Source organism: Cygnus atratus, chromosome 12 (genome assembly GCF_013377495.2).
Source record: "Cygnus atratus isolate AKBS03 ecotype Queensland, Australia chromosome 12, CAtr_DNAZoo_HiC_assembly, whole genome shotgun sequence".
In the NCBI taxonomy this organism is placed as follows: domain Eukaryota; kingdom Metazoa; phylum Chordata; class Aves; order Anseriformes; family Anatidae; genus Cygnus; species Cygnus atratus.
The window spans coordinates 21,705,004-21,725,288 of record NC_066373.1 but is presented as its reverse complement, the minus strand read 5'-3'; the positions used below and the strand labels follow the sequence as shown (position 1 = coordinate 21,725,288).

General features: G+C 36.2%; 1 protein-coding gene across 1 annotated transcript in view; it reads left to right on the top strand.

The window, feature by feature from the left end:
* The window catches only part of LOC118246478 (neural-cadherin-like), a 63,038-nt gene that overhangs the window by 35,145 nt on the left and 7,608 nt on the right, over positions 1 to 20,285 (top strand). The window contains 18 exon segments of the mRNA XM_035543614.2: positions 42 to 291; positions 391 to 518; positions 916 to 1,102; positions 1,815 to 1,958; positions 3,424 to 3,707; positions 4,229 to 5,015; positions 5,018 to 5,842; positions 7,640 to 7,733; positions 8,951 to 9,135; positions 9,338 to 9,567; positions 12,667 to 12,944; positions 13,714 to 13,928; positions 14,974 to 15,101; positions 15,712 to 15,839; positions 16,809 to 16,932; positions 17,529 to 17,709; positions 18,617 to 18,783; positions 19,583 to 19,841. Coding sequence (XP_035399507.2) covers positions 42 to 291; positions 391 to 518; positions 916 to 1,102; positions 1,815 to 1,958; positions 3,424 to 3,707; positions 4,229 to 5,015; positions 5,018 to 5,842; positions 7,640 to 7,733; positions 8,951 to 9,135; positions 9,338 to 9,567; positions 12,667 to 12,944; positions 13,714 to 13,928; positions 14,974 to 15,101; positions 15,712 to 15,839; positions 16,809 to 16,932; positions 17,529 to 17,709; positions 18,617 to 18,783; positions 19,583 to 19,841 — 4,594 coding nt within the window.

The window sequence follows — 20,285 nt, the reverse complement described above, 5'->3', positions numbered from 1 at the left end:
TTAGAAACCTGTTAATTACACAAACTCTTTGAACTGTGCAGACAATCAAAGCAACTTCTCCCCTTGGCAATCCCCGTGTGACTTACAACCTAGAAGAGGGACTTGTTCCGGAAACCAACATGCCAGTTCGTTTCTACTTGACTCCAAACAGAGATGATGGTTCTGCTTCAATCCTGGTAGCTGAGCCACTGGATTATGAAACTACAAAGAGCTTTCTGCTGAGAGTTCGAGCACAGAATGTTGCTGCAGTTCCCTTGGCAGCATTCACTATGGTCTATATTAATGTAACAGGTGTGTAAGCTGTTCAGTGATCATATAACCATAGTGCATATTTTTTATTCTTATTATTTCTGTTTTATACCTGTTTATGTGCTCTTTCTGATGTTTTAGATGTCAATGACAATGTCCCATTCTTCACTTCATCTGTTTATGAAGCCTCAGTGGCAGAGGGAGCTGATGTTGGGACATTTGTCATTAAGGTCTCTGCCACCGACCTTGACCTTGGTCAGAATGGTGAGGTAAGCAAGTGTGGACCTACATCTTCCGTACAATGGAATAACTTCTGTATAAATAATGACTAGATAGACTAGGAGTCTTCAGCGTAGAAAAGGGATGGCTACTAGGAAAACATGAGATGTAATAAAGTAGTTAATTACAGATTTCTCTGCCCTGTCACTTCAAAAATGCAACTGAAAGTAGTAGGTATGAGATAGAAAACAGGAAGAAATATTTACAGATGGGCAAAGTAGAAGGAAGTTAAATGACTTAAAACTAGAGACTGCATTTTTACCTAGTTTTCTTCGATCTCGTCAAATTCTCAACCACGACACTGTTCTTCTCTTTAAGTACTACTTTAGTTATGAGGTATCTAATGAAAGAAAAGTACAGATTAACATCTTGTTTTTAATCCTTTAGATAATTTATTCTCTGTTACATGACCGCAGCAGAGACTACACACGTTTTCACTTGGACTCGCAGACAGGTTCAATATACACTACCTCAGTGTTTGATAGAGAGAAGAAGAGGTCCTATCTCTTAGAAGTCAAGTCAGTAGATGGCTCTGAATCAGCTCGACCTGGAAAACATGGGAGGCCAAACTCTGGTAAGAAACAGATACCTGTGACAAGCATGATTTTACCTGGGTTGGTATCTGAAAACAGCAGCTCTGAAATGCAAAATAATTTTTTTTTTCAATTGTACTTGTAAAAGTGTGTGTTTGTTTAAAAATTTTTTGACTGCAACAGTTGTGTCAGAGCTGGGAGAGATGTTTTTTATGACGATCAGGCAAGTTGTTTGTTCTGAAATAGAAAGAAAACTGGAAAGTCATAGAGTTTAGAGAGCGTTTCCTACCTGGCAAAGATGCACACATTATCCATAGAATACAGACCTTATTTAGGTAGTGGAGGAGTTTCTCAAAGCACTACATATGCTACTGTATTAATTCAAGAGTAATTATGAAGTATGAAAGTTCAAGACAGAAAATCCTATTCTCAATTGACAGTTGTGCTTAAATAAAAAAGTTTGGCTTTTGTGGTTTCAGGACAAGAAGTTACGACTTAAAACTATACAATTGCCATATTAGGCATCAATTATTCACATACTATCTGCTTAAACAAATTGGATGTGACATTTGTTTGATACCCAAATGCTTTTGAGTAATGTTGGTATATATATTGTCCACAACCCTAAGGGTTTGTTCATGTACTGTCTCCATATTCGTCTTCATTTAATGTGCAGCTAGACAGTTTAAGGAATTGTAGCTGACAGAAGTGGCACAGATGAGTATTTTAATCTCTTGTTTCTTGTCTCTCTAGACATGGCCTACGTGCACGTTTTTATCACCGATGTGAATGATAACAAGCCTGTCTTCTCTCAGAGTGTCTATGAGGTAAACGTGGATGAAGATCAGGATGTAGGCTCACCTATCATTACAGTCAGTGCTAAGGATGAAGATGAAGGTAAAGTAGTGGAATTTCACATACCTGTGTTTAAAATATTAATGAGTTAATTTCAGCACCCCAAGACATATTTGGTGGGGTTGGGAAGGAATATGTCTTCTTGTCTCTAGATTTTAAAACTTCTTTAAGTGTGAACTGATCATGCATTCACGCATGAATGTTAATTGATAATGGATCTGTGACACATAAGTGAAAGGACTTACATGAAGCAATGTGGGATGATGGGAAATAATTTATGTGCCAGCAAGTACAAATTTATTTTAGATCATATCTTCTTTTTTTCTTTTTTTTTTTTTTCCACAAATAAGCACCAATAAAAATGTCCTGGTTAACTAGAATGTATCAGACTTGTACTCAATGAGATTTGTTTACTTTGTCTGCAGACTGTGTAGTTGTAAGATTCTTTATTTTTTGGTACCTGTTGTCATATTGGAAATGAGGCTTTCTAAGGACATATGTTGAGTCTTAGCTGTGTTAATTTACAGATCAGTCAGGAATTCAGCAGTAAGTCATGTAAAAACAAGTACGTAATCAGTGCTCATAAATTAGAGAGGAAAAAGTGCAGGCTTCCGTCATTTGTCCATGGTGCACTACTAATCTGACTTTGCTATATGGTGAAACCATATGTGTTGTTGCACAGGTCCCAGAGGATTTTTCTGTCAGCATGTCTGTAAAGTGCAAGTACATCCTGGATACATTTGATTCCTCGTCCATTCAAGGAGATTGAGGCAGTTGTGGCTAAGCTATACTGAAGGTTTTACCTACACCAGGAACTCTTAGTTTATTACTTATGCTGCCTGCAAATCTACTCTATAATGTTGGATCAGGGTACTGAAGTTACAGAGATACGACCCTTCATTTCTGTCCTCTTAATAATGTAAATTATTAAAGGTATAGCTATGAAAGAAGGGGAGGAGAATGGTAACTTCAAGGTAGAGCTTTCAGAATGAAAGGCTCTACATCTTTACTTGGTCTGAAACCATTGGCAAATTGGGATTGCCTCTGAAATTTTGTGAACTTCTGTTCACTATTAAGCCAGAGGAGAAAGTCATAATTATCCTCTTTGGTAAAATCTATGCATAAATAAATGAATGGTTCTATTTTATGAAGTATTTTTTGATAACTCATTCTTACATGCTGGGTGTTAGCAAATACAAATTTGTCTTTTTGGTCTTGTCCATAGTCTTGTCCAGTCATACTGATTATTGAGTGAATTGAAGGGATCATAAGTAAAAGCAGAATTAATACTTCATTGCAAAGATACATTTCATAACTAGACACAAGTTGTAATTGGGCATAGCAAAATTGAAAATACTAATCAGTAATCTAACATAACTGCAGATTTTAACAGACTAACAAACTGTAATACCAAAAATCAGTTATGATTTGTACTTCATCGTAACATCCCATGTTTTCGTGTACTTACAGAAATTGTGTGTTTTCTGACACTGTTGGTAATTGACAGGAACAAATGCTAAGTTACGTTATCAGATCACTGCTGGAAACACAGGAGGAGAGCTTAATGTAGAAGCAGAAACAGGAACTATTTTTGTTGCCCAGCCATTGGATTATGAAGAAACAAAAATACATGAGATACACTCGTTGGCTTCTGATGGGAAATGGGAAGATTATGCAGTTATCATCATCAATGTCATGAATAAAAATGATGAGTCTCCAGTTTTCTCTATCAATGAATACTATGGAAGTATAATTGAGGAACTGGATGGGTTATCAGTCTTCGTACTTCAGGTAGTGTACTTTTCATGCACATTCAGAGATTATAATATTTTAATGAAAGAGCACAGATTACTCTGGTACAATTACATGAATAATAATCCAGCACAGATATATTATTGTAATTTAATTTTACTGAGTACTTTTTGTCAGTTGGAGAAATTGACTTTTAAGGAAGCATAATTGTGAAGATATTAAGCAGGATAAGCAGAATGGATCATCTGTGATCCTAAAATGCAGATCATAAACATTTTAAAGTAGCTATCAGAATAGTGTAGTTAAATTAATTCTATAAATATAAAAAATATAAAAGATGATTGTAGTAGTATAATGTACTACATTGTTATTGTAGTGCAAAACGTAGTTATCTACTCCAAATTGTTGCTCAGCCACCTCTTATTTGCCATTCATCTAACATGCACGTATTAGTAACATGCCATATACTTTTGCTTTGACTCCACTAGACTACAGGGGCATATAGTATATAATGCAATCACTTTATAATTACTGTATCTTTTTTTCCAACACTTTTGCAGGTTATGGCAAATGATCCTGATAGCAATGTGGATGAAGGAGATTTGAGATACTCATTGCATGGGCATGGTGCAGCTGATACTTTCACAATAGATGAGAACACTGGAAGCATTTATGCACACAGGATGCTGGATCGGGAAGAAAAAGCACTGTGGAGATTTGTTGTATTGGCTACTGATGAAGGTGGAGATGGACTTACGGGATTTGCTGATGTGATTATTAATGTGTGGGATATAAATGACAATGCACCTTTCTTCACGTGCATGCCTGATGATTGCAATGGAAGTGTCTTTGAAGATTCTCCTGCAGATACATTAGTCATGGCAATGAGTGCAGTTGACCGTGATGATCCAAATGTAGGTCTTAATGCTGTTCTGACTTACAGAATTACAGGGAATGTAAAAAATGAGTTTGGTACTGACATGTTTAGTATCAATCCCAGTACTGGTACAATCCATGTAGTGGGGGGAGTGCTTGATAGAGAAAGGACTGCAAATTATTTTCTTACTGTTGAAGCAAGAGATGGGGGAGGGCCAACAGGAACTGGCACTGCCACTATCTGGATTGCAGATGTCAATGACCATGTACCTAGATTCACAAAAAAGTTGTGGCAGGCAACAATTCCTGAAAACAGTGCCATCGACTCAGAAGTTCTGCAAGTGTCTGCTGCAGATGCAGATGCTGGGGAAAACGCTCACTTAACATTCAGTATCATCAGGGGAGACCCAGATCAGAAGCTTTTTATTGAGAATGACAAAGAATGGCAATGTGCCACTATCCGACTGAAAAAAAATTGGATTTTGAGAAGGCACATGAAAGGCAGTTTAATCTTACTATTAAAGTGGAAGATCTTGATTTTTCTAGTACTGCTGTTTGCCTGATTGAAGTTGAAGACTCTAATGACCACAGCCCAGTTTTCCCTTTTCAATTTATTCAGACAAAACCTTTTTTTGAAAATATGCCTGCAGGTACTACAGTAACCACAGTGAGAGCTACAGACAAAGATTCTGGTTTGAATGGGAACATTATATATTCTATAAAGTCAAATTCAGATCCTTTGAGACAGTTTGCAGTTGACAAACATGGTCATGTGATTGTGGCAAATAAACTAGATCGTGAGGTCATTCAGAAATATAGTTTAATTGTGCAAGCTTCAGATCAAGGGATGCCCGCCCAAACTGGAAGTGTTACAGTTTTGATTAACTTGCTTGATGTTAATGACAATGGACCAGAGTTTGAGGCACCATACCTGCCTGTCGTTTGGCAAAATGCATTGAGGCCTGAAATAGTGCATATGAACCATACCTCAAAGCTGCTTCATGCATTTGATCCAGACAGTGAGGAAAATGGGCCACCTTTTACATTTTCGTTGCCACGAGATTACCAGAATTCTTTGGATTTTTCTCTTACTGACAACAGAAATAACACGGCAACCATAACTGCTTTGAGGTCCTTTGACAGAGAAAAGCAGAAGGTGTTTCATCTGCCAATAGTTATAGCGGATAGTGGGATTCCAGCTATGAGCTCTACAAACACCCTAACTATAACAATTGGTGATGAAAATGACAACTGCCATGAATCTGGCCACAAGGAAATATATGTGTGCAGTAACAAAGGTAAGTACTGTCTGGACATTACATCACGTACATTAACATAACCATTTTACGGTTCTAGCAGTTCTAAATTCTATTTTTTTATGGCCTACGTATTTTTAAACTAAAGCTCCAATTCTGTAAACTACTAAATACATCAGAGTGAATAGAGTATATGTTCCAAAGTTCAAACCCTGATGTGTAAAGATAATCTACCAAAAGACTGTTAGCTATCAACAAATACATACTGCATGTACAGAAAATGCAGTATTTTTATAAACTAATAAAAACTGTTTTCCATTCATTAATTTTTGCCTCTCCAGAGGAAAACTTTTATGTGTACACGGGATTCAAAAAGTATCTGACATAGAGTGATCTGGAGATGAGAATGGTGGAACTGAAGCAATTTTGAGAAATAGCAGAGATTCATAGTTGAGTCAGAAATTGTAGACCTACAATGCCACAGCTACTGTGTGGATGAGCAAGATATAAATCTTGAGGAGGGAGGTTTTAGCTGGCAAGAAAGGATCTGAGAGAAAGCTGGGTCAGTGCCTTTTTAGAAAAAAAAAAAGTGAAAAATAATCTTTGAGATTCAGTAACTACTTTCTAGAACATGGAGCCTTTGGACTGACAAATAAAAGATGCTATTCTGGATGTTTTCTTGAGTGGTGCACAGTACCTAGTTCAAGAAATACTAGCAGGAGAGCTGCTCTGTGATAGCAACCACAATACTAAGAGGTTCACTTTGTAGTGGGAAAGAACAGAGCAAATGCATCCATTAAGTGAATGCTTAACATTTTCTCATTGGAGTGGTTTAGCAATGTGTAAGCAGTTGAATAATATTCTCTAAAATTTGTCTTGAATTTCTATTACTGTGTTTGTTTCCTGAAATTATCTGTGTAAAATTTGACCTTAAATAAAACTAGCCCTGGTGGCCTTTATAGGTACGGTTTATTAAGCCTTTTCCCAGATACTATGTTCCAGATAAACTCGGCTATTCTCAGTTATCATTGCAGTGGTAGAATTTCAGATAAGTGTTAGATTAATCTACAGAAGATATTTTTTCAGTGAGTTATTTTTTGCTGAATTCAGAACACCTGAATTAGAAAAAGATGTGATGAGATCCTACCATAGAAGTAAGAGAATGAATTTTCTAGGGTGGTTTGGCTCCACATATGAACCTTAAAAATTTCATATGTTGCTGTAGAGTTCTAAGGTCTCCTTCCCTGGAGTAGTTCCCTATAGGATGCTCCTTTTGCTATTTTAGAACTATTTTGCTATTTTTAGTGTGTGTTCCACTTCTGTGATGGCCCACAGAGGCCTGAAAAAAGGGCCAAGAACTAGCGCAGCTTAGTGGCTTCTTGCCCGTTTCCTGGCCATGTCCTTCTCTCCCAGCTGCAGCCCCCAGGATGTTTTCCCTTTGTTGCTGGGTTCCAGCAGTGTGCTGTCTGAAATACCAGAGTAGCAATTGGTTTAACTCCTGATACAGTGATTTATTTATTTATTTATTTTTGTTCAGAGAATTTTATATAGAGTTGCATTCATCTTTGTGTTGTTTTGGATCAGTTTTGGCTTCTATGCCTTCCTGTGACATCCACAGTGTACTCACCTTCCCAGAACTGACAGAAATCAGATGGCAAGCTGTGAATCATGTTAAGAATCTTGGATCATAACCATCACCAAATCGAGCAGCAATCTGAAAATAATAAACACTGCAATGAATGCTGCGGAATATAAAGTGTACAAAGCAAATATAAAGCAGAATGTAAAGAGTATAAAGCAAAAAATTAAATGCAGATTTATTATAATTTATCTCAACAGGAAAATGGTCAACAACAGCGCTTGGGGAAGTGTTTGCACCAGATCAGGATGACTGGGACAATAAAACATTTCTCTTTGAAGGAAAACTGCTCAAGTGAGGATTGTATTTGTGTCAAAATTAATAATACTTATGCTTCTGTAATTATTTTACTCACCATATATTTCTCTATGTTCAGGATGCACACAAGACAACATTATTGAGTGTATGAAGGAATGTACCTTTGAATGTGCTTTTTCTTGTTTTTAAACTTGAGTAACTAATTACTGAGAACTTTCAATGCATTGTTTTGTTTTATTTTATTTTATTTTATTTATTTTAGACAATGCAGGGTCACACCATGATGTTTATTTTTAAACCTTAATTTATTTAAACATGCACATTCTGTAAGACCCAATCTAACAATAGGCAGAATTTTTAATGCCTGCCGCTAACTGTTAAAGTTGATGCAATACAAATCATAAATTCAAAAGGGCAGAATATAATAATTTCATCAAAAGTGGAAGTGAATTTGGTGATCTTTGTTGATGAATACATTTAGAATTGCAAGGGAAAGCCATAACTTTTAACTTAGTGGAGTTATTTCTGCTAATTCAAATATCGAATTGGATCCTTAATTCCTACTAACATATTATTTGTCCATATCATAAACTGAGATGGCATATAGCAGAATTATATACTGTCTGATATACAGAGGATAGATGTGAAAATGATTGTGATTTTTTGTCCCCACTGTGAAGAACAAGAGTTTAAAAGGTGTATCTAGACCAAAGTTAAGGATTGACTTTCTGTCTGTCAGCAGCCACTAGGCCTGTTTCCATTTTAGGAGGTTACTGTTCCACAGTAGTGTTCATGGAATATTTCCATAATTACTGCTTATTGTCCCTTTGAGGTGGCACATAAAAATGAAATCAGAGATTTCATACAGACTTTGCCCTATTCCAAACTGATAAATGGGAATCAGGGATTACTTTGGGTGTTTTTGTCACTTTCTATTTTTGTATAGACCTGTACATGATGGCTATGTTGAACCCCGTGGTTATACTGTCTCCTGCAGACTGGTTGTTTTTATTCGGGATTGGGAAGGCATAAAGGTCTGGGAGTGGAAGAAACATCTATTTATAAGCTCTGCAAACTGTCACTTCTCAGCTGAGTCATTTTTGGTGCTTTGTTGAGGTTGTTCTTGGATTGCCATAAATTTTAATCCTGTAACCTTCATAGCAACATTTAAGGCTTTGTGAGTTATGTTAATGAATAGTATAAGTTCTCAGTTTTGGTTTATTAAGTTTCCCTAATTGAAAGTTTATGTCTAGATCTTTCAGGTTAAATCAGAGGACTGGTTCTTTGATGATGGTGGATAATGCTCCTGAAGGAATACACAGTTTAAAAGTTAGAGTTTCTGATGGAGTTTGGCCTGATGTAATATCTACAGTACAAATCCATGTCAAAGAGCTGGAAGATGAAGCCATACAAAACTCAGCCACTGTGCGTCTATCAGGTTAGTTTTCGTTCCTGCTGAGAGTTTAGATCAGCTGCTTGTATATTTGAATGATTACATGATGTAGGTATTATTTTATGATTTTGATTTAGATGTCATTATAGGGCAGATGCACTTTCCAGTATGTTTTCATATTGCTAAATAAGAAGTAAGTTGAGAAATTAACCTCTATTTCATGTTTATTTTTGAATCCCAAACTCAGATGTCACAGCAGAGGAGTTCATACAGAGAGATAAACATGGCAAAAACAGATATGTCAAGTTCAAGGAATTACTAGCAAAAATGTTATCAGTTCAGCTTAGTGATATCATTGTCTTCAGTTTGATGAACGTTGATGGAAAACAGGCAGATGTACGATTTGCAGTCCTTGATGGCTCAGCATATTACAGACCTGAGAAACTGCATGCTGAGATGGCAGCGTTTAAAAATGAGGTATGTTCTCTAGGGCTGTTCTGCAGACTTAATATTTGGGTGAATGACATAGATGCAAGTTATGTATCCCAGACCTCACACAAACCCCAGTGGAAGAATATGCAAGACCTACAGATAGGTCTTGCTTCACTAAGGACAAAAAAATTGTCAAACAAGTGCTAAATTCAAGTTGTCTTCATTCTCCTTAATCCCATACATTTTGTTATCATACAGTTGTACTCAGTTTCAATAGATACAATTACTTTTAGTCATAGAAAGATGGCCCTCCATTCTCAATCGTAGTACAGTTGCCTGTGTCTTCTCTAGTCAGTGTCGCATTGTATAATCTATCAGACTTTTGAGTATGATAGTAGAAGAATCCATAAAAGACAAAGTGGTACTGTAATACAGAGAAAGTCTTGAAACTGACAGCTCTTCGGACATTTTAGATGCTGATGGAAATACCGAATCATGTGCTTGTGGTTAGACACTTACCACAGGCTTGATGTCACCCATATTGAAATTCTGCTATGCAAAGAGATGACAGTCCATAGAAAAAATCCTGCTGGAAGGAATATGCAGGTTAGAAGAACAGTTAAAGTGAGATGGAGAAAACCAATTTTATCATTTTTTTTAACTCACCAAAGGTTAACTCTTAAATACAATGTGACACCCCTGTCCTTTTTTTTCTATGGTAGGGGTAAAACAGTTTTTGAAATGAGATGTTTTCTTTCCCTTCCTGATGACACTTAACTTGTACTATTTTACCACATTCTGCATGCCCTCTAAATCAGTTACCCATATGCAGTCTGTATTGGTCCCACTCTTCCATTTTCAGCAGCCTTCCAGATTTTGGCTTTGCTGAAGTCCTGCAGATGCTATTGAGTAGGCAAAAAGCTGCTGCTGCGCACAAAGGCAAGATGCTGCTGCTCAGTTGACTGGCAGTAACTTGCTCTGGACAAGATGGCACTTCTTGACATTTTATTTGTGGCTACAGGAGCGTATTTGAATTTAATACATGGCATTTATGGTGGATTTTTACTGAAGAGAAAACAGCACTTTCCATCTGTGTAAATACCATGATTCTTGGAACCAAACAGTATCTTTCTTACCACCTGCCCACATTTTATAATATCTTAAATAGTGTGGATTGTGAGAATCTACACAATGACCAAGCTGGAAATACACAGAGGCAAATTCTGTTCATGAAGCTTCTTCATGAAATTACTTCTTCTTTTGCTTATTTATAGAATTACTGCAATAATACTATGGAAAATTGCATAGATTTCAAATATTCTATGCCATAATATATGGCAGGTGAATTCATCAAAGTGATAACAAGGGATTGCTTCACATATTTTAATGAAAAAGTCATGCTTGTATTAATTATATATCATCTTTCAATATTTAATTAATAGCTGTAGTGAGTAATCACCAATAGTCTACAGAAAACCAATCATAACTGAACAATTTCTGCAGTAGTTTTTATATATAAATAGAGAAAATAAGTAATCAGAACTGGAATTATTCATTGAATTGCTAAATATATAATATGTTTGCATTACTTCCATGGGGTACAGCTTTACAACAACTATTTTCAGCAGCAAAAATAGTTCTCCATAATAGTGCAAAGGAGCTAATGTTGTTTATATATGCTGTTTTTTTTGTGACAGTACTGCATAGCTGTTTGTTTACTCCCTGCTAATGGTGATTGAAGTGGGCATCAGACACCAAAAAGCGCTGACAAGATGCATCATGTCATTATAGAGTCTATTTTATGCCTTTGGGGACATGGTTTTCCATATGTTATGATGTTTGAGGGTATATTGATAATTGATTATAAAGGTCAGAGTTCTTAGAGTGGTAAATTGACGTGACAGTACAAGTAAAATTTTAAAAAAGAGCTTCAGTATTTATGCATTTGTTTTGGTCTTTTAAAAACTTACTTTTAAAATATTTGTCATGCATTTTATCCTTTTAAAAAATACTTGTTAAATGTGTAAAGAAAGAGTCTGATCTCATTTTGTTAGTTTTACATTCGTATGTTTCCATTGCCCATGACCATAGTGAGGCCTCTTCTATTCAGGTTTGGGCACTATATGCATGTCATTCAGTGTATTTGAATCTTCAAATACAAATCAAACTTTGAAGCTTTATAGGCAGCTGTGCAAAATCCCAAAACAAGTGAAAGGAACAAACCTGTTATACTAGGGAACAAACTTGGTGATACCGTAGTCCTGTGCATAGGCTACTGGCTGAAGTACAAGAGGTGTGAAATAGTCACAGCTCTGTTATTTTCCTCAGGGTTATTGTGAACAACTAGCTTCCCTTGTGCCTTATTATAGTGTTTTTTTTTTTTTTTTTTTTTTTTTTTGGATTAGGAGTTGCAAACTGTGAGAACACTATTGCTATGTTACAAAAACTATATATATATATATAGTATATATAGTGTATATATATGTGTGTGTACACCCATACATGATGAGGGTCTTCACTTTATTTGGGCCTTCAGATGCAAGCCCAATTCATGATAAAAATAATGAAATAGCAAAGATTAATGTAGAATAGAACATAGTATCCCATACGCTAGGTTGATTGTGTTTTCTTTGAGACATTTGACATGAAAAGGAAGCTTAAAGGATGTGAATGAGTAGGCTGAATCCAAATTGCCACAGACTTGTCAAGTCACTTTCTGTGGACGTTATTATTAAATGCAGCTCAGCATTGCATTTTCCAGTGCCTGCATCCTTATGGGAAAGGTTACTTAAGAAACACTGGGTATGAATTACTAGTGCTATCAGAGTGCAAGAAGTGTGACGTAGACCACACGGCTTTGATCCTGAGCAAAAACGTTGGTAGTCCGGTACCAATTTAACACATTCAATATCAGTTGTGTCAGTGATTTAAGTTTTCAGGAAATATTGCTACTGTGTTTTGTTTTTAATAATTCCTGTATTTATGAAACCACTTTGCTTGTATAGTCAGAGATGTTACTAATGCTCAGAAAACTAAAGCATTCCATTAACTTTACAATAACTTAGATTTTTTATAGCAATGAAGCAGTAAATAAAAACATTCATTAGGAACAGAATGGTAATTTGTTGAACTGTTTTCTCTTAGATCCAGTCAGCTTTACAAGCGAGCATTTCGCAGATCGATGTAGATGAATGTAGGAGTGCAAACTGTAGTGAGGGCAATGGTTGTACAAACTACCTCAGTGTGAGCGACATCCCCACAGTGATGGATACTGGAAGTGTCTCATTTGCCTCTGTAACAATCACCGTCAGTGCAGTCTGCACTTGCTCAGCTAGGGACCGAGTTCATCAGTCTTGTTCCTCCTACTCTCGAAGCCCTTGTCTCAATGGTGGGATGTGTATTGACACTTTGAATGGTTACAGGTGAGGAAACTTGGATTGCACCTTAACTTTTTTCCTTTTGTTTTTAAAATGTCTAATGTATTTAAAAAGATACAGGTTTCGAAAAACAATGAGTGCAATGCTGACTGAAGGAAAAACAAAAAACCTGCAAGTATACTGGAGCGTAAACTTAATGACAACAGCGCCTTTACCAGTGGCCCAGTAAATCAATGGAAATACTGTGTGTGTGTAAGAATGAAAACCTTGGGAGAAAACAGTGGCCTTATTAACACCTCTCATTATAAGAGCACTTAATTCAGTAGGAATTAAGTAGCAGCAGGGTGGAGGGGAATAAAATGTAGTTTGAAGAATGGGCAGTAAGGACTTTAGAAAATATTAGATAGGAAACTTGCTTTATTATAGCAGCTGGCATGCACCAGTATTCCTTTGGTGAAATTAAAATGTTCATTCTAGCTAGGAATTTACCTCCCTGAGTTTTTGCTGCAATAAACTGGCCAATTGATGTTTGATGTTTCATGTTACTTACCTAGTGAAATAATTCATTATTCTTTAAGTCACAGATTCAGAAATACTTTCTGGATAGAGATAATATGGTGGATAAATATGCTTTGTACTCGTAAAGTATTTTAATAATTGCTGAGCACCACTGTATACCTGAGATGGTTAAAATCGTTGTTTCACTTCTGCTTGTGAGCGTGGCAAGTGCTATATTGGTTACATGTAGAACCCCACAAAAAAGTTGAACATTTGGGAATTCTGACAGTTTGGGTTTTTTTTTGTGCTCTTTCAGATGTCTATGCCCTGCTTCGTTTCATGGACCAGACTGCCAGCAGACTAAGCACAGTTTCCATGGAAATGGTTATGCATGGTTTCATCCCATCAGGCCTTGTTTTGAAAGCTCACTTTCTCTAGAGTTTATTACTGCAGTTCCAGATGGACTTCTATTATACAGTGGTCCTTTATCAAATCCAGAACCTGGGAGTACAGAAAACTTCATTGCAATAGGTACTTCAGCAAGTGTGTGGAAAAAATTAAACGTCTTTTGGGAACGCGTGGGTTGTGAACAGTGTAGCAGTCAGAGTATGAGTTCTATCTTTCCATCTGATGAGATAATTTATTTTCTGGGTTGAAAATGTTGGAAAATAGTTTGAAACATTCCCTAATAGGTATTTCTTTTTTGATGTAATGTATTTTGTAGCCTGCAGCTACAGCTTTGGTCCTTTGCAGAATTGTAGAAATCAGGGGAAAATAAAACAGACAGATTTGTATATTAAAGAGAAAATCTCCCCCAGGAAAACTCTAGTACTATAAAAGGAATTTAGGTACTTTGAAGATAGGTATTACATGATTAATGCAGTCTTAGTCGCATGTCATTCTCATCAGTTTAGTGAGAAAGGAAATGCACTTAAACTTCCTCCCATCTCAGGGCATTTTTGCACTTTTTTTTTTAAATGGGCAATGATTTGGTAGATGAATCCAGTTCCAGTGTGGCATTGCAGGAATACACAAGTAGAACTCATTGCTTTAAGTTGATACATATTAAAAAGGTTAGTACTGCTTATTTTAGTGAATTAATTAATATACAACATGCACAGTATAGTTGGTATTTTCTTAATTATTTGAAAGGTAATGTTGGATATTGTTAATCATTAATATCTCTATTTTTCAATTACTTGTAAATTTGAGTAGAAGTTGAGAGGGAATAAAATCTGCATATGTTAATTGTTTTTGAGCATTATAAAAATACAGATTGATTACCAGGAATTAGTTCCAGTGTTTTACTTTTGATGAAGAAGCGGCACAGTCTAAAGTATAAAAATACATACTATATTAAATTAGTATTTCTGCATAATAGAAGTCATAGAATATAATTCTAGTTATTTCTGTACTGAACCTTCTATGCTGAACCCCACTTCATGGCAATGAATGGACTGGCAATGAGCATTAAATCAGTACATTCATTAAATGTGCTAAAATACCCAAAATGGAAAGATACTTGTTGCTAGACATAATTTCTTTTTTTTTTTTTTTTGTGTATATGTGGCATTAGAACTCACCAGTGGCATTCCTGTGCTGAAGATGAGCCATGGCTCAGGTTCTGTGATACTGCAGTTTCCAAGTCACCTGAATGTAACAGACAAAAAGTGGCATCAACTGGAAGTGAGAACCAATGGTCAGGTCAGTTATTTGGGTTTCTGCCTAAGAATATTGGTTATTTCCAATAGCATTTGCCTATGTAGCAACAGGACAGTAGAGAAAAGAGACTGGATAATTATATATATTATTCTAACTGTGCTTGTAGATTTGATGAGTAATACAAATTTTGGAAAGACAGCATTGTCAATTCCAAATCTACTTATGTTGTAATCTTCTATATTCTGGGATCAGAGGAATCTTTTTTTTTTTTCTTTTTGTAAGCTCTAGCACATGTGGAATGTGCATAAAGGCTTAATTGTAATTTGTGCACTCAGGTATCATTTGAACACTGAGATCAATTACCTATGCACAAAAACCAGATATTATTTACTTGCAAATGCAGTGACATATTTTGTAAAAGTGGTTGAACTACTCAGAGGTATAAATTAAATGGAAAGGTAAATGCCTTTTCTGTTGAATGGTTCCATTTTGGCTTTACTGTTTATTGTGAGGAGGAAAATGTGGAAAAAGAAACCGCAATACTTTTTGGTTGATGCTCTAAAAAAAAAAAAAAAAAGATGAAAATTCGATATCACGTGCTTATTGAAACTTACAGTAATTCCTAATTCAGTAATGATATGTTTTGATGTAGGATGTTCGATTCACTTTGGATCATTGCAGTACGGCTGTTATTTCAGAGATAGAAGGAGTAGGCAAATGGCTGTCTACCGAAGATCGTACAAATTATGAAGTCTTTGGGTCTGTTCCACGAAGGGCAAGGTATGTTTCTGGAGATTCACTGAAAGGCAGTTTAGTCTAAGGCCTTTGAACATACAAAGCAATTACTACATTCAAAGCAGAAGGGAACATTCAGTTGCGTTCTGCAAGTGTTTGGATCCAGTGTAATTCAATCCTTACTGCCCTTGGAGATAACACCAAACTGGGAGAAACAACCAGTATGTTGGACACATGGGTCAAGTTACAGGGCCCCAAGTTACAGTGAGGTGTATTCAGGTTATTGGGAAAACTTTGTACTAATAAAAATACTTGAGCGTGGAATAGATAGTCCCAGGAAGTATACTGATGAGAATTGAGATTAATTGACATCTGCCACGTCAGCAGATGCACGTAATGCTCCTGTTCATGAAAGGAGCACACAAAAAAGTGAAAACTATAAGAACAAATGAAAACCGGAAATGGAAATTGAGCTGATAACTTAGGGAAAAAGCAGCTCTCTGAGGACTGAAATAAATGGATTTTTTTGGCTCACAGGGGTAATTGGGAGAAATTGCAGAGCATAAGCATGTGTACGGTACCTTTAAGACCATGTTGAGCCAGCTTTCAGGTTTCTGGCCTCTGTCAAATGCAAAACCATCTTCATTGTAGTACTGCTTTAGAATAGGATGAATGTGCATACACGGCAGTTAAAGGAGAACATGGATTCTAGGGTATTACAGCTTTTCCTGACTTGAACACAGATATTTGAATTGTAATAAAGTATCCCACAGTTAAATTCCCAGTAGACTTCACTGTCATGTTTGAAAAATACATTACCCCTAATTTTAAAGGGCCAGAGTTTCTGCTCACTGACTGACTGTATTTCAGAGGAAGAAGCAGATAAAGTTCTGTTATTGTAGAGAGCCTCTGTTCATTGGAAATGCACTGTAGATGTTTATCTGTATTATTATGTAATGCCTGTGTTTGAAGGTAAATTCACATTTATTTTTGTTATGCATATCATTTTAAAAGATATTTGAATGTGAACCATGTTCTTCAGCTGGGTGGTGTAAAAGAATCGTTACCATATTCCTACTCACAATTGCTACACAAACACTTTACTGGTTGTTTGCGCAATTTCATCTTGGATACTCAGGTAAGAGAAGTGTAATGTTTTGCTTTAGCAAATGAGAAAATTTATTTTTAAAAATTTTAGTGTATTTTCATTATACCTGAAATTACCACTTCCGTTAATACATTCAAGGCCTGTGGGCATCAGTGTGAAATATAAGGAAATTCTGGATTTTTCTGTCATAATTAGAATAACTACCTTGGAAAAAATGTTTCTTAATTACAAACAGGTGTATTTGTGAGCCAAAAACTCTGCCTTTGTTTATCCCCCCTACTTCAGGCAGCTATCTTTCAAGCTTCTTTGCCCATTCAGGGAACTTCTGAATGGCAGCAGTATAATGGTATATTTATACCAGCTGTCTGCTTTGTTCGGAAATATTAGGGTTTTTTTGCTTTTGTAGTCAGTTGAGTTTATTCAAAGCAAAATATGGTCTTGGTGTTTAATAGTTAAAAATTGGACTTCACTAAAAACAAGTTAAAAATCTCACTGTCAAAAAGCAAACAGTGTCTTAAACAATGCAGATGAAGAACAGACTAATGTGGTACAGCTATTTCTGATTAAGAATGAAATGTAAGTACTTTTTAAATAATATTTTGGTGTGATACAATTTTCTCTTGAAGGTATATGACCTTCAATCTCCTGCAGAATCCCTGAATAGCTTCCCTGGCTGCACACTTATGGATGGGAGCTGTGAGACCATGGGGTCGTCTTCCTGTGGTGTTCATGGGAGGTGCCTTGGAGACTGGGGCTCATTTGCTTGTCATTGTTTGCCTGGTTACTATGACTATCGATGTGATAAAGGTGAAGTCTGTTTTTTCTGTTATAAAATTGACATTTCATTTTACAATGCAGAAATGCTGGGTCATTTTACAATGCAGAAGACTTAAAATGTTTGCAAGTAATGCTTGCTGAGTTGGTTTCTGATGTTTAAATTGTGTAAAGCCGTGTTTCAGTGTAGTTGCTGTCCATTTTAAACAATTTCTTGTAAAACTTACTTTGAGATAATGACTTTCTCGGTATTAGATCACTTCTTTAGTTCTGAAGGTGTTTGTGCATTCACCGTGTAATGGAAATTGCATGAAAAGAAATAGTGAAAAAAATGCTTTGTTCTCTTTACGATTTTTTGAATTCATATCTCTTTACACTTTCAGAATAACCTAAAACTTAGATGTGAGTGTGCTAGTACCACGCACTGTACAGAATTAGTATGCAACTGGAATTGGAAATTACTGCTCTGATGATGTCTGAAATAGACTCTACTGCCTTAAGGGATCTATGTTTTCAGTATAGAATCCTTCTTTAATGTCTTTAGCCCTTATGGAGCCAAGTTCACAGCAAAAGATGACTTAAAAAAATACCAGGTTGTGAAAATAGGTTGAGGTATTTTGTCTGCAGTCTCTTCTTTTGTCTTGGTCAGAGCTTCTGCTTTCCTGCTGTCATCCTGTGAACATTGTAAGGAGAAGCATTAGCAGGATCAAATTAGGAGGAAAATCGCCTCTTTACAGAGGAAGACGAAGTAGGAGAGTGAGTGGGGAAGTTGTGGAAATAGATAAAAGGACATGTACAAGTTATGTCTCATGGATTCCATGCTCTGCACTATAATCATTTATTTTCCTTTCAACTCTAATTATTATGAAAATAATGGAAACAATAACGTTTCCTTCTCCCTATAGAATGGTTTAAAGGTCTTTATCCCCTGTCTTTTTAGTTGCCAAAGAATATATGTTTGGGCCAGGAAGTCACATTCGCTATCAACTTCCCATCAGCATGCCTGCCCGCAGGACACGGTTTGAAGCTATGATTAGGACACGGCAGCCTGACAGTGTCATCACAAGCATGTTGTCTCGAAATAAGGATGAACATATAACCCTGCAGGTGAGCAAGTCATCCCAGACAGTAACAGCATAAAGTTAAATCAATCCCAGCCTATACCTAGCCCAGAGAAACTAGTCTAAGAGTTGGAAATAGAACCAAAAACCTTAAGCCAAGCACAGAAACCTTTGGAGTTCTTTTTAAAGATGCTTATGGATCTGATCCTTCACTTAAGATATTGACCCTACAATCATGGAATACTGCTGGATTTAAAATGAATTTATTGCCTGTGACATTGAAGTAGCATTTGCTGTACAGAACACTATGAGTAGTCTGTCTACCCTGGTGTCCTGTTCAGCCATGGCCAGAATTGGCTGATTTTGTATAGTTCATACTATGCCAAGAAAGTTGCCTGTTGCAGTTCTAATATTGTTGGCCTTTGAAAATTACATCCTGTTTGTTTTATGTATACCACTGAATGTGTTACCTCTTGAGCTAAGTTGGCTTGGGCTGTCAGTGTAGAAGTGATACACCAGATTCTCAACCATCTGAAGAACCCTGTAAATTTGTTGAAGAGAGAAGCAGGGTAGAATTGCTCTGAATGAATTACATACTGCTCTGAGTACACAGCTACCAGTATTTAGATTGTCTAGTTCAGTAGTACCTGAAGTACCTTTATATTATACTGCAGTCATATCAGTATGTGCAGTGTAAATGTACCCTAAATTTAAATAAATGCTTTATTTAAGGTTGATGACTATGTACAGATTTTATTTCAAGTAATGTGACATTTACAGATCAACATAAACTGTCAGGTGGTAACTTCTCTTTTCTTTCTTACTACCTTGTTAATTATCCACAGGTTGTTCAGGGATTCTTAGTGGTCTCATATAATCTAGGTGATGGAGACTATTCTGTGAGGCTTCCCTCCTACAACATTGATAACGGTGAATGGCATCGTATCACACTGGACAGAAATGGAAATGAATTTACTCTTCTCCTTTATGAAGGAGGTGGGAAGAAAGAAATTCTGAAAGCAGCAGGAGTATACAAAGAGATTGTGATTGACCCCAGCAGTTTAGTCCTTGGAAACACATTCAATCTAAACAAGAGTTTTCAAGGTAAGGAATTCACGATCTCACTGTTCAGAATATCAACCTGTGAAAATGAAGGTTTATTGTTACAACTTACAATGTAAGCATATCAAAAGTTTTTTAGAAAAAAAAAAGTTTTCTATTGTTTTACTAGAAGTATTTCCATAATTGTAATTTATGATGAGAACTAGGGACTGTGTTTTGAAGTTTTATTTGTGGGACTAGTAGTAATTGTTTTGAAGTAAATAGATTAAAGAAGTTAAGAGGTTACACAAAGATCATTTTAATTAGTACAATTAATGCTGCTGTTAAGCATCTGAAACTTTAAGGGTCTTGAATTTGTAAAATGTACTTAATTCATCAAGGTATATACTTTCATGCTGAGGCATTTCATACATACAAAATGAACGCCACACATCTTCAGTACAAGATTTCTGTCAGTGACGCAAGGCTGTCTCAGCCTGTTATTTT